Below are 13,280 nucleotides of genomic sequence, written 5' to 3' on the forward strand. Positions count from 1 at the left end.
CTCTGGTCGGCGCAGGTCGCAGCAGATTCTGTTAGTTGCTGTGGAACGACAGAGAACAGCTTTCGGGGAAGCGCTGCGGAAGTGGACGCATTCTAACGACGGAAGTATGTACGGCACCACCTCAGTAACTTGGCGTATGCAGCCCACTAAACACTTGAGTACTGCGTGGCAATTATTTTGCCTACTTTACTTCGGCAGCACTGACTGTACCGCGTGCGTGTGAACGGCCGGGTTGCCTACCATAAGGCCAATAAGGCGCACTGCACTCGTGGCTCTGACTTCTTTTCATTTCCCGTTTCTGAGAAAATGGAAAATAAGAAGAAAGAGTTGACCATCACATGAGATGACATACTAAGGCCAGTGTCCTTGCCGCTTGTGAGCCCCACCCGCATACTGTCGCTTGCCCGGACTGTTTTATCGCGGGCCACTCCGTTCCGTCCCGCCGCACCACACCCAACTACGGCCCATCGCGGCCGCGGCGAGCCAACTCGAGCGAGACGACTTGCAAATAGTTTGGAAACAAAACAATCCATGAATGTGGTCGGCGGGCGGGAGCGTACTACTGGCGCTCGTCTTCAGCGCCTAGTCTGCCAGCCCCGCCCGCGGGCGGCGAGCCGCAGCCGCAAGTACCCCCCGTCCCCACCCCCTTCCCCCCGGCCCCCCGCCGGTGCGCATGCGGTGTTTTGCGACTCGTGACAAGCGGACGCCGGATGGTTAGGCAACCCATTCGGCACGCGGTCGCAGAGACGAGACAAGAGCTGGGCGAGGGGGGCGAGGAGGGGAGGGGCGACGGTAGTACAGTACAGCCCGTCTTGTCTGTATGACCAGCAGGAGGAGGGGAAGGTGGCTTGTTGTAGTACTGGTCGCCTTTTATCTGAGTAGCTTAAGATCAATTAGCTTTTAGAATAATGGCGTTGAGTCAGACTGGCGTGGTAAGTTGGACTTTTCCTACCAAACTCTAGTCTCGTAGGCTTTGTAGATATTGTTACCGCATACCTGCAGCAGAATGTTTTTTATCTGCTGAGTGCCGAGGGGAGATGTAGGGTTAGGTTCTTCACGGGTCCGACCACCGCTCACCATCCCTCTCTGCATTTCATCTCGCGTTTAACTTTTCTCTGTTCCGTTGAACCTTCACCGTCGAAACGCACCACTCTGTCACCGTGCAAGTCTGTTACTTTTGTGTGACGACTTGAACATTGCTTGAAGTATTGTTGTAACCTCCCAAGCACTATTTTCTGATTCGAAATTTGTACATAAATTACACATTTTATCTCTGTAAAAGGTGTGGGTGGGATTAGAATAGAAATAGGCTATATTTTCTTACCATTCAATTTTCGGTCTCATCAAAATAACTATACTAATACCGAGGCTAGATTAACTTGCCAAGATCATGATATTTTAAATATTTTGTTCCAGTTAAAATTGTACAACAGTGTCATTGAGGATGTCATCACTGGTGTCCGAGAAGCATTTTTAGATGAAGGAGTTGATGACCAAGTATTGCAAGAATTAAAACAACTATGGGAAATGAAGTTAAATGCAAACAAAGCAGTCGAAGTTCCAGAACCATTGGACCCTGCTCCACCTCTTCTTGGTCAAAAGTCTAATTCTAAATCAGGTATGGAATATCGTTGATGAAAGAAAGTTAATAATTTATGCTTTGTCACTTATATTTACTTTAAATAGCAGTTAATATTATAAAATTGATGTGTGGCATGGTGGTTTGAACATCTTGTTTTGTTACAACGTAATACATATTAGATTTAATATTCTAGTTTTAAATGGAGCTGAGTACAATTATTGCACCAGAGTACTTTATCGTTGTTTCCAGGGTTGCCACAAGTAAGATAAATCAAAGATATTTCAGAGATTTTGATTTGTTAATGGACAAATGCCAGGGAGCCTCACATTTTCAATGTGTTGGTGTCTTTAAGGTATTACCTTCTGGTTTTTGGGTTCTTGTGGTACCCCACTTCTCTGGTGTAAATTGGTTACAGTTGTACTTTTTATTTCCTCCAATTAATTGCTGCTTGCTTGACTTTGGTAATTGTTGACTCATTTTATGTGTTGTGCTTCCAAGTTTTTGTGTAGTGGTGAATAAGATTAGTGTGACAATTAATTAGACATTTAATTTATGACATTTATTTGTAGATTCACCATCTGCAGACAGTTTGCCTGGTCATGTCAGTGGTATTGAGTGTGAGGATTACATTCTGACTGTGCCTTTTTGCCTGATGTTGAGTTTTGTTATCATTAGATTTTTATTTGACAAGAAGTCAATGGATGAGGAATGTGTTAGCTTGCAAAGAAGACAGAACCCCAAAGGTGTCAAAATCATAGGGAGGGCCATATCTATGTAAATACTTGTCTAATGGGTCATATTTGTTATTATTCCCCTGAGGATGTTAAACAATAGAATTATCTCAGTGCCCTGTTATTTATTTCTAACGGGGCAGAAGCTTCCAAGCTATGAAGGCTTTATCATGTTTTGAACTAGTTTGTAGGCTGTAGCAAAAGCTTTGTTGCAGGTGGATCAAAGAAGAGTCAGGCGGCAGCTGCTAAAGCTGCAGCTGCAGCTGCTGCTGCTGCCGTAGTCCCAACGGCAGCAGCAGAAAATGCTGCCGATGTGAAAGGTGAGCCTCGGCCTGGGCCCACCTCTGCCAGATGCATGGGTGAAGGCATTTTCTTAATCCTTTCTTCCTGTCACAGCATTCCATTATTGTCATCTACTGCTTCTCATCATGTGTCAATTTTTTTGCTTGCTTCCAGTTTTGGTAATTCTTGCTACTGTGTAATGTACCTTCTTTTCTTTTGTAATGTAGAATGCTGCATGTTTAAACTGATGCTATTTCTATTTGCCTTGCTTTTATAGTTAATGCTTAAAGTGCTCAAATCATGTCTCAGTTTCAACCCTGATTGGTTCTTTTCTATACATTTTTTGATACTTTTTCAGGAGCTGGTAGCTGTGTAGCATTTGAAGGCTTTTTAATCTCATTTAAGCATTTTCCTCATTCTTGGAGCTATGCCTCTAAACTATGTAGTAACTGTTTGAATTAAGGTCTTAGTAAGCTTAACTCTTTAAAGGTTGTGCCAAGCATTTTGTTCTTTATTAATGTGCCATTTGTGCTTTCTGATTCTTCTGATCAATACATATTCTGGTTAAATGTGCTCCAGCTTGAAAACTTGTGCTGTGTATAATAGTTTATAACTACTTAGTAGCAGTAGTGTATTACTGTTTTGGCATAGTTACTTGATTTTGCTTGTGTCCTATTATATACCTGCTTATGTAATACAACAAATTTTTTCCACCATTGTTTCATGCATGTTTCATGCATGTTTTTCTGTATATTGGTCATCATGTTAAGTGAAGATCAAAGCCTTACTACTTGGGGCTGGGGAAGTGAGGTCTGGAGAGAGAAAAGGAAATGGCTGATCACTTGACAATTCAAGAAAAGCTAGCCTCTCATTTTCCGAGAAATGTTTTGGACATTTGAGGACATAGTTTAGGAAAACTCTCACTGATAGAAATGTCCTTTTGCTTGAAATCTTTTTCTAGCCTTTTTGTGGCTTACTATTGGTTTTGGTTTTAGAATATCAAACCCCAAAACAGAATTTCTGCAAGCAATTTCACACAGTTTGAAGTAAAGGTTCTGGGTAAAAAACTGACTTAAAGGAATAATTGCATGCCTTAATTCCATGTATGAAACATTCAAGTTATTTGTTCAGCTGATTCATTAGTATAGTATTTTATTTGAAAAATATTTTTTGGACTTACATGTCACCCTTGAAAAGAGCTCTTTTTTTATTTGTTTTTTTTCTTTGTCTGTTAATTTACAGTTCCAATATCAGCCCCTGTTCAATCAGTGGGAATGAATGCAAGTAACGGTGCAACACTAATGCAGGGCTCAGGCACAATGCCTCTAGGTCAAGGACTTGCTCAAAGTGGTGTTAGTCAAACAATTACTACAGCCCAACAGCAGCTAGTCCGACTTCAACAACCTACTCTCCAATCTACACAAAGTCAGGTTCCACTTATGAAGAGTCAACCTGTGCAGCAACCCACTACTCAGACAACCCAGCAAACTACTCCGCAGGCACCTGCCCCAGCTTTTGCTTTGGCCTCTGATCCTAACCGACAGGTACCTATTCAAATCACATTGCCCCCGCAAGCTGGTGTTCCTGATGCTCAACCTCGAGTACTTACAATTCATGTACCTGCATCTGCATTAACAGGTAATAAAATTGATTAGTTTGCTTATGGCTGTTGGCTTTAATTTTTGTTTTTGTTTTTTCATGGCATAACATTTTTTACAGGTAACCAGCTACAGCAAGTTCTCACTGGTCCTGTCATATCCGCCACCATGAATCTGCCTTTGGCCCTGGCTTGTTCTCTATTGCAACAACATGTTAATGCAGCTCTCCAGGGACAAGCTGCTAATGGTAGTTAATTTTTTAAAGTGAACATCTATGGGCATTGCTGTTTATTTCCCTATGTTCAGGTTTTGTAATATCTATGCAATTACAGCAGCAGCTCAGTTGCAGTCTTCTAATAATCAAAATAATGGAGTTACCACTTTTGGTCATCAAAACCAAGTATGAATCCTTCCTTTTTCCTTCTCTCTTCTCCTTCTCTTTTTGTAAATTTTAAATGTTTACTTTGATACACCACTTTACCTCCATCTTGATGCCTTACCTCTAGACCGCAAACACCATATCACAGTTAGATGGAGCACTTGACACATCTGAAGAAGAAGATGACGATGATGACGATGATGATGACTTTGATGAAGATGATGACATTGATGAACATGAGGATGATGAAAACAACGAAAACGAGGGTGGCGCTGAAGAAGTACGTTCATTTATCCTTTTTTTTATTCCTCTATTCTCAACTATTTTTAACATCTTTTTGTTTTTAAAAGGAACCTTTGAATTCAGAAGATGATGTAAGTGATGATGACCCTCAAGACCTTTTTGATACTGAAAATGTAGTTGTGTGCCAATATGACAAGGTAAGTTTGTCATCTGAAATTTAATTTCTACTATTTATGTACATCTGATAAATTTCCTTTGATTAATGGTACCCTACTTTTTTAAATCCCACAGATTACTAGAACTCGTAACAAGTGGAAATTTTATCTGAAGGATGGTATTATGAACTTAAATGGTAAAGATTTTGTCTTTCAAAGGGCAACTGGAGATGCTGAGTGGTGAACATGTATGACCAAGTCAGCAATGCTGAATTTGGAAAGGCAACAGAGAAATTGTAGAAATGTCTCTTCTTTAATGCAATTTACCAATGTGAAAGACCTGCATATTGTTTGGTCTGTTACCAAAGGGGATGTGTTGATGTGTTCACTGGTTTCTCAGCTATTTGATCTCTGTGAAGATGAAAATGGTTGTAATTGTGGGTGTGCACATTAGGTTCTACTGTAAGTATTGTACAATAAGTTTGTCATTAATCTTGTACATTGGTATTCATGTCCATCACTGCTGGATCAGACTTCTTAGTTATGTACGTATGTTAATTTCCCTGCAGAGCAGATTGGCTGGCCAGTCATTGGCTGCATTTGGAGTGCTTTGTTTTCCATTGCATTGACTGGCGTTTCAGCTTGTACCTGCTTTAATTCCTTTCCATTTTTTGTGTGTTTTTTTTTTTTTGAACTGATTTTTCTGGATTGCCAGAAGTAGTCATGTATATTGATCATTGATCTGTCTTGTCAGCATCCCCTTCCTGTAGGATTTATATCTTAAGGGCGCAAAAGCCAATCGTTCTTGCTATTAAGTAAAACTAATGTAATTGTGATATTAACTATCAGAAGATATGGCCCATAGAACCTGTAACTTATTTAAATGCATCACGCTGTATTTCTAGACATTGTTTGCTATGTTGGTCACTAATGAAATAATTGTTTCAGTTCTTGTTAAAATTAAATTGGTTTTCTTTATATCCTGGAACAATGAACTCAATTTTTATTCTTTTGTATTGTCATTTTCAAAGTATTCCTGCATTCCTTATCACAGTTGCTCAAAGTGGAATGTATGTCCAGTTTATGTACATCTGTAGAATACTAGTGTCTTTGTTTTGTATATTTGTTTTATTTCATTTCCCTTGCGAGGCTTCTTGGCCAAAGTGGTGTTGTTTCTCAATAAATCAAGTCAGATTTCAACAAGTATCACAACGAATGAAAGAGAGTAATCTACTCAATTCTTTAATCACGGTCAGATTCCAAACATTTACCTTATTAACTATGATTTTCTCACGATTGTGAGCGTAAGCGTTTAGTACTAATGCCACTGGCTTCTTGTTCAGCTCTTCTCTTCTTCAGGGCAGCCCTGTCCTCTTTTCTCTCAGCAGAAGTTTTCTTAAGACCCTTCATCTTTCTGGTCTGTAGCTTGTCAATCTTCTGCTTGGGAACATGAATACGCCCGTGTGTGGTGCCCAAATTGTCCTTGGTAACATTCTTCTTCTTCTTGATCTGTTAAAAATACAAAGTTAAGATAAATACTTTGCCTAATCTGCCAGGAAAGATGGAAAACAAATTTTGCTTTAATTGTCTAACCTTGAGTTCTTTCGGTTGCTTGCATGCTGTTTTGAGTAGGTCATCAGATGCAAGCTTTGTTCTCCTAAGTTTCATTTCAGCAGAAGGGCCAATTTCCTCAAGTTCAATACGAGGAGTTCTCTGTCCAGATTTCTTCAGCAAGATTCTAAGGGTTAAAATAACAAATGCATATAAAAGCCACGAAATGAAGAAACTCAACATACTGCACTTCCATTAAACGGGTATACTGACCTATAGCTTTTCATATAAATCTTGCCCTCAACAGCTGTGAAAGCTATGACATGTTCAATACCCTGAAGTCTCACAGCACTTGCAGTTTCCCGATGGAATAAGTCTACTAACAGATTTTTTAATCGCTGGTACTCATGGTGCTGTGACCACAGATCTCCATTGAACACCAGACAAGGCTTCAAACCAAGACCAACCTTTTCATTTTTAAACTCTATCATTGAAGTAAAATTTTCAACCCCTAGTTCAACCATATCTAACAGCTGGTAATCATATAACCTTCCTGGAAATGTATGCAATATTTAAGAAATCGACAACAATGACATTTAACTTATGATGCAGAAATATGTACAAACCTATTATCAAATTATTGGGTCTTTTTTTAGTATGAGATCCAAAAATAAACAAATTGGCATCTCTCTTTTTTCCGGACTGCTCCAGAAAAGAGGCATCTTCAAACGGTAAGATGTCATTTTTCTGGGACAGCATAACTGCATCAGGTTTCTTCAATGAGAACTAAAATCAGGAAAGAAAAAAGAACGAGTAAAAAACAACTCTTATTACATTACGTTCCATGCACATTACATTTTTCACTACAACAGTTTTGATGAAACTCGTCCTCTCTGGGATGAACTTACAAAATCTTTAAGACAATCATTTATGATTCCTCCAGTCTTTCTGCCCTTTAACAGGAAAGTTTGCTTAGTGTTTTCAATGACTTGCGGTTCTTTGGAGAGCAACACTTTTTTCCCCTTGTGGGTGGTTGGTTTTCTGCAAACAAAAAGGTGAAAATATATATATACCAATATTCTCAAAAGGGACAAACTAATGTTGAAAGTCGCATGTCCCACAACTACAGGTTATGTATGTTATGTAGGACACGAATTCGGATGAATTTCCTAGAAGTAAAGACGTTTATCCAATAATGAAACACCAAAACTAAATTCCACAGGATGATAGCGGTGGTCCCTCCGACTTAAAGAGAAAACAATCCAGTCGACATGGCACGCAAGAGGTCTACTGTGAAAGGTACTGAACGCAATAGGCCCTTATCAAGCTTTCAGGAATTATAAAGCTCACATATTAGTAAATCACACCTCCGACCTTCGGGTTACTCACTTAATTCTTTGTAGAACTGGCATTTTCACAGACTGTGTTGAGTTGACTCAAGAGTGTCTAACCTAACAAACGCATGCGTCAACATGTGGTGGTGGTGAAAGGAAAACTGCGACCGAGCAAAGCAGACACTGCGCTGTGCAAATAACGTATGTGTGTTCCATGCACTGCAAATAAGCAGAAGACTGGGAGGGGAGGAAGGAAGGAAGAGGGGTGGGGAGAAGTGCTGTCATTTTTTATATGCCCATCGGAATCAGAAGAATAATCTGGAGCATAATTTTTTGATAATTTGTGACGTCAGCAAGCCAACTTCACGCTTCGTGGGCGTCGAATGCATCGCAGTTTCTTTTCCTGATTGTACTTTGAGATAGGTCCCGTCCGGTCCGTTATTGATCTCATGTTTGTCGAGCGGAGTGGCAGAGCAGAAGACCGAGCCGGAGGGGCGGGCTGTCCTCCTCTCTCTCTCTCTCTCCTCGGAGCCCTCGGCCCTCGGAGTCCCCGAGCCGCATCGCTCATCAGCATCATCAGCTCACTGCTCACTCCTCACTCGGGTCCAAAGACACCGGGCGGGTGGGTGTCTTTGTCATTGACGTGATTCGATTCAGCGCCGACGGGACGGAGTGAGGGCCGGCCGCACAGAACAGGAGAGCTACACTTCTGACCACTGTCAGCTGGTGTCGGGACATCGGGATCATGTTGGACTGTGCATCGGCTGTCGGCATGGACTGCATCGTCAAGATCTCGTCTTGGGACAGGATCAAGATTCACGTCTGCTCCCTGCTGTGTGGCCTGTGGATCCTGCTGAAGCGATTCTTGCTGCGGCTATGGAACGCAAACTATGCGGGCGGATCCTCGGAGAAGAGAGGGAGCCCGCCAGCCTGCCTCCTTGAGGCCAACCTCGGTTCTCACTCGTACGTCAAGTTAAAGGTACGGACCTCTTGTCCTCTTCCAGCTCGCAGCACTCAGCACTCAGCTCGAGCAGAGCTCTGTAGCAACCACCTGTTAACGGCCTACCTGTTGCTGCACCCTGCTCTATCTGGCGTGCTGACACCACAATGTCACCCCATATTTGTTTCCCTTTTGTTTTGAACTTTGGACCAGTTTGTGCCATTGTAGCTGCAGTCTTCTTTTCTCTTGGAACTCATTTTTTTTATTAGTTTTATTCAGTTGTATTTTAGAAGGTGCACCGAGCTAATGATTTTATCAAATTGCTTAATTTATTTCCCGTTCTAGTTTTAGATGATGCTTATCAATGAATACTTGTTTTACATTTTTCAGGGAGTGAAACTGCATTACGTTGAATGCGGAGGAGGTAGAGATCGTCCCCTTATTCTACTGCTTCATGGTTTTCCGGACTGTTGGATTGGGTGGAGACAACAGGTTCCTGTTTTATCTAGCTACTTCAGGTAACAGTAAATCTCTACTATTTGTACACTGCTGCTATTAAATCATCAATCAGTACTCAAATTTTATGGTTTGTTTGCAGAGTTGTAGCCTTAGATTTAAAGGGATTTGGTGATTCAGACAAGCCACTTTCAGCTCGCAGTTACCAACTTTCAACTGTCGTGGCTGAGCTCAGAAGCCTCATTGCTGCTCTTGGTGTAAGGAGCTGCATGATAATTGGCCATGATCTTGGAGCCCTTCTGGGATGGTTCCTTGTTCATTGTTATCCTGATGTTGTAACAAAGTTTGTTGCAATTTCATGTCCTCATCCTAATGTCTATTGGACCTGTCTGCCCAAAACAAGTGCTTTTAATTCAAGGTAAGTGATAGTTTTTCCACCTTTAAAACAGCATGTTATTTTATGCTTGAAATCACTTTTTTGAATCCTGTCTATAGATGGTTACATCTTAGTCAGCTTCCTAGTTTAGCTGAAATGGAGGCACTTACCAACGATCTAGGCATTATTGATCAGTGCTACCAGCATCTGAAATCTAGGAAGGGCCAGGAAGAATATCTTGATGCTTACAAGTACACTTTTTCTAGGAGAGGTAAACTTAGTGGAAACCACACACCTTTTTTTCATTTTCATTAGTTCCAATTTCTCAATTATAAATTTGGCATTTGTTTTTGTGAAATGGATTTACAGAGGATTGGACTGGACCCATAAACTACTACCGCAATCTTCCTTTTTGGAGAGTGGGTGAAGGCAGAGGTGCTGTGAATGTTCCTACTTTACTGCTGACTGGAAACAAAGATCCATGGGTGAATTTGGAGAGCATTGTGAAGTCATCAGATTATGTGGAAAAATTTCTAGTCAAAATGGTTGAAGGTGCTGGCCACTTCCCTCACCAGGAATGCCCTGATGCAGTCAACAAATTACTTTTATCCTTCCTCATTGGTAAGTACAGTTTTGTTATTTGCGGCTTTACTGTGTTGGAAGGAAAACCATAATATTAGAGAAAATTATTTTTTAACAGAGAAACCTCAGGTGAAATCTCCACAGAAGGAATCTTCTCTGGGTCTTGTGAACCGTATGTTTAGCTCAACCATGTGGTATGGTAAAGAAATGCTTGATGTTGTTCAGAAAACTACAAGCGGAGTTGCAGGGATTCCAACTCGAGCTCTTGCACTAGCTCAGTCGGCAAGTTGAGTAATTTATTTACTTGTTAGTAATGCAGGTGTAATATAAAATATACAATGTGGTATTTGTCCTAAAATTCACATTATGAAAGCAGCTTTTTTATGTAAAAGTGTTGTGTTTTCTTTCTGTTGGTAGAAACACAAAATTACAGCTAAGTAAATTTCAATGTCAGATTTGTTGTGATATTTAGATTTTACAGTAAGTAAATTATCAGCATCAACAACTTTGTCATTTTCCCTTAGTCACAATCAATTTATTAATTAGCTTCTCTGGCATAGCTATTCTTTTCAAAAACATGAACTTACTTGATTGTGGTAGTCGTAGTTTACCTAGTGCCTAGTATGTATCGTCGAAGTCTTAATGCAGCATTCACAATGTCAAACCAAAGTTACAACAGTCAGCTTTCTAGTCAGTTGTCTTACTTATTCCTCCAGAAATTTATCAATGTTCTGCATCTTTTATTTTTTAGCTCACTTACTTGAGTCTTATCAAAAATACTCAGTGTTTTCTTGTTTTGTTTTCGTTATATTTTTTTAAATTTTTATGAGGATGCTTTTATTTCATCTTATTATTTAAGCCTGTTTTTTCCCTTTGTGTAAATTTGAGGTTCAAAGGAAGTGTGTCAAAATGCTTCTTGGCATGGCACATGGCTGTCTGTGAGCTTACAAGATCAAAAGCCTCTTTTCTGTGGCACTTTTTGTTTTCATTTATTGTCATATTGGCAATGGCAGTACATTGTATGTAGATCTCGTTTTTGTTTTCAATTTTATTTTATGTTGATAATCAAACATCTTTGTCCTGTATACTTCAATTTTTTAACTGTTTGAAATGCCATTGAGGCAGTATATTTCCCACCTTGATGAGTTCTATAAAACGGATTTTAAGTGTGTGTAATAATAAACATGTGTTTTTTTTAAGACCTATAGTTTTTACAAAAATATGTTTTCAGTTTATTCAATATTTAGGTTGTCCATGTGTGATGAAAGAGCACCCACCGATGTTACTGTTGTCATGTTTGGTGAATTTTGGTATCCTAATGACTGTAAATCCTTCGTGACTATATTGAAACTCACTTTCACGTTTCCTTGAGAACGAACCCTTGTCACTGAAAGCAGAAGAATATCAGTTAGAGCATCTTATGCTCATACAAACTGAGGAAAAATATTGACACAGCTTTTACCTTCTCTTCCTTCGCCTTGTGCAAGAACTCTCGGATCAACATATTCTGGTCGACGTCCTGTCAACCATGCCGTCATTTTTTGAAGAAGTGATGTAGATTCAGGAACAAACATTGGTATCCTACAAAAGAAACCAAATGTGTGTTAATAGGAAAAAATGCTCTTTGAAGTCACAATGCAACTGGTTGAGTCTTACGTTTTGAAGTGTTGTCCTGCACTGACAGGAAGGTGACAAACACCATAGCCTCTAACAACATCATTTCCAAAAGTGTCTAGTCCATAGCAGCTAATGATCAGCTGCGGCCCTTTAAAGTTCAGCAATGTATTAAAAGAAAAGGACATGTTTCACAGAGAGCCTCATTCTGTTTAAACTTACATCCAAAAGGATTTGTACTTTTAAATGTTATCTCTAGGGGGAAGTTCCATACAAAAATTCTTCGCTCATCATTGCTGCATCTGCCCACCTGAGAAATTCCCTCTTCCAGGCCCTAGAACAATAAAATAGAATAATCCCCGAAAATGTACTATTGAAAAATCTGACACATGATCAGGGGTGTGTAATAATATACTTACCGCTGTCACCACCCAATCCAATCCATACATGTAACAGTACTTGCAGTAAATGTTATCAAAGCCAGGGAACTCTGCTGTCTCAATCTGGCCTGTTGTTGATAAAAGGAAAAGGCCACTGGATGCGGACATTCTTCCAAACTAACAAAGTAGCTAGCAAAAATTAGATGTTCTAAATGTCAGATGACATTCTAGTTAAACTCTACATAACAAACAGCACCTAATTTGTAACTGTCATAGATACTCGTTAAATGATCCAATCTGTTTAATGAACGCAGGAGAAAAGGAAGCTTAGTACAGCTTTGTATGTTTGTTGTCATGTATCGTTGCCTAGCAACAGAGACCGGTTCAAACTACGCGAAATATTAAAGCACTTAAGTATGAGAAATTTTTGAAATTCTGTGATATTCTAACGTTACGTTGCTTACCGCAACTCGTTTTTTTTTTTTACGAAGCAATTTGAAATTTATATCGTTGTAAATCAAAAAAATTATTTTCTACTGTCTGATTTGTTTCGAACGTCGGAGGGGCTTGCATTAAGTGAAATTGAAAATTTGTAGTGCAAATAGCTGAACTGTTTGTATTTGCACCGAAGGGCCGAGAGGCCGAGAGCAAGTGCACGTGTAAACAAACAACCATACAACATGTCGCTGTTGCCTGATCCTGCTGAGTGCACAATGTCTAACCCGTCGTCTGATTCGGAAAATAACAGTGAAAATGAGGCTCAAGCACTTGCGAAACCCCAAAAAATAAAGAAGAAAGAGAAAAGAGGAATTATATATTTGTCAACTATTCCCAAATTCATGAATGTCACGAAAGTGCGGGAAATTTTCGGTGAATATGGAGAAGTTGACAGGGTATTTCTCCAACCCGAAGAAAAAAGTAAGTAGTTTGGCATCACAGAATTGACTATTTTAGTTACGATAGATGCGTTCGATTGGTTCTTCATTTCTAGGTTGAAAGATTGAATCTGCTCAATTTTCCCTAAATGTTGTGACGCACATGTGATGTTTTAGGTTAGAGTTCGTTTGGTGTAATATT

At 39.8% G+C, this 13,280-nt stretch overlaps 6 protein-coding genes across 10 annotated transcripts in view; 3 read left to right on the forward strand and 3 right to left on the reverse strand.

Moving 5' to 3' along the window:
- LOC113204510 (leukocyte elastase inhibitor-like) overlaps positions 1–13,280 on the reverse strand; it is a 38,563-nt gene that overhangs the window by 23,920 nt on the left and 1,363 nt on the right. The window lies entirely within an intron of this gene.
- Positions 783–6,090, forward strand: LOC113204617 (transcription initiation factor IIA subunit 1). Of its 3 annotated transcripts, none has more exons than XM_052268404.1 (9): positions 783–932; positions 1,417–1,618; positions 2,529–2,633; positions 3,838–4,233; positions 4,315–4,440; positions 4,529–4,593; positions 4,700–4,852; positions 4,923–5,012; positions 5,107–6,090. In XM_052268404.1, exons 1-9 carry the CDS (start codon positions 909–911, stop codon positions 5,212–5,214), a joined length of 1,269 nt encoding a protein of 422 aa, XP_052124364.1. In that variant the 5' UTR covers positions 783–908; the 3' UTR covers positions 5,215–6,090. The 3 variants fall into 3 exon arrangements, with proteins under 3 accessions (XP_052124364.1, XP_026275636.1, XP_026275637.1); XM_026419851.2 differs by having other exon boundaries at positions 784–932; positions 4,526–4,593; XM_026419852.2 differs by lacking the exon at positions 2,529–2,633 and having other exon boundaries at positions 784–932; positions 4,526–4,593.
- Positions 6,187–8,073, reverse strand: LOC113204619 (ribosome production factor 2 homolog). Its single transcript, XM_026419855.2, has 6 exons — positions 7,911–8,073; positions 7,430–7,562; positions 7,148–7,307; positions 6,795–7,074; positions 6,564–6,708; positions 6,187–6,479 (listed from the first exon to the last, which is right to left on the reverse strand). The coding sequence occupies exons 1-6, from the start codon at positions 7,931–7,933 to the stop codon at positions 6,261–6,263; spliced, it is 960 nt and encodes a 319-aa protein (XP_026275640.1). The 5' UTR covers positions 7,934–8,073; the 3' UTR covers positions 6,187–6,260.
- Positions 8,144–11,408, forward strand: LOC113204618 (epoxide hydrolase 4). The gene is made up of 6 exons (XM_026419853.2): positions 8,144–8,834; positions 9,186–9,313; positions 9,394–9,669; positions 9,747–9,898; positions 9,997–10,248; positions 10,328–11,408. Exons 1-6 carry the CDS (start codon positions 8,601–8,603, stop codon positions 10,498–10,500), a joined length of 1,215 nt encoding a protein of 404 aa, XP_026275638.1. The 5' UTR covers positions 8,144–8,600; the 3' UTR covers positions 10,501–11,408.
- On the reverse strand, positions 11,020–12,575 carry LOC113204621 (B9 domain-containing protein 1). Its single transcript, XM_026419857.2, has 5 exons — positions 12,243–12,575; positions 12,046–12,157; positions 11,866–11,974; positions 11,672–11,790; positions 11,020–11,596 (listed from the first exon to the last, which is right to left on the reverse strand). The coding sequence occupies exons 1-5, from the start codon at positions 12,369–12,371 to the stop codon at positions 11,442–11,444; spliced, it is 624 nt and encodes a 207-aa protein (XP_026275642.1). The 5' UTR covers positions 12,372–12,575; the 3' UTR covers positions 11,020–11,441.
- Positions 12,743–13,280, forward strand: part of LOC113204620 (activator of basal transcription 1) — an 8,579-nt gene continuing 8,041 nt past the window's right edge. The window contains exon 1 of the mRNA XM_026419856.2: positions 12,743–13,121. Within this exon, the coding sequence (XP_026275641.1) occupies positions 12,884–13,121 (238 nt within the window). The 5' untranslated portion in view covers positions 12,743–12,883. The remainder of the gene's footprint in view (positions 13,122–13,280) is intronic.

Source organism: Frankliniella occidentalis, unplaced genomic scaffold (genome assembly GCF_000697945.3).
Source record: "Frankliniella occidentalis isolate FOCC.00 unplaced genomic scaffold, Focc_3.1 Scaffold69, whole genome shotgun sequence".
Taxonomy (NCBI): domain Eukaryota; kingdom Metazoa; phylum Arthropoda; class Insecta; order Thysanoptera; family Thripidae; genus Frankliniella; species Frankliniella occidentalis.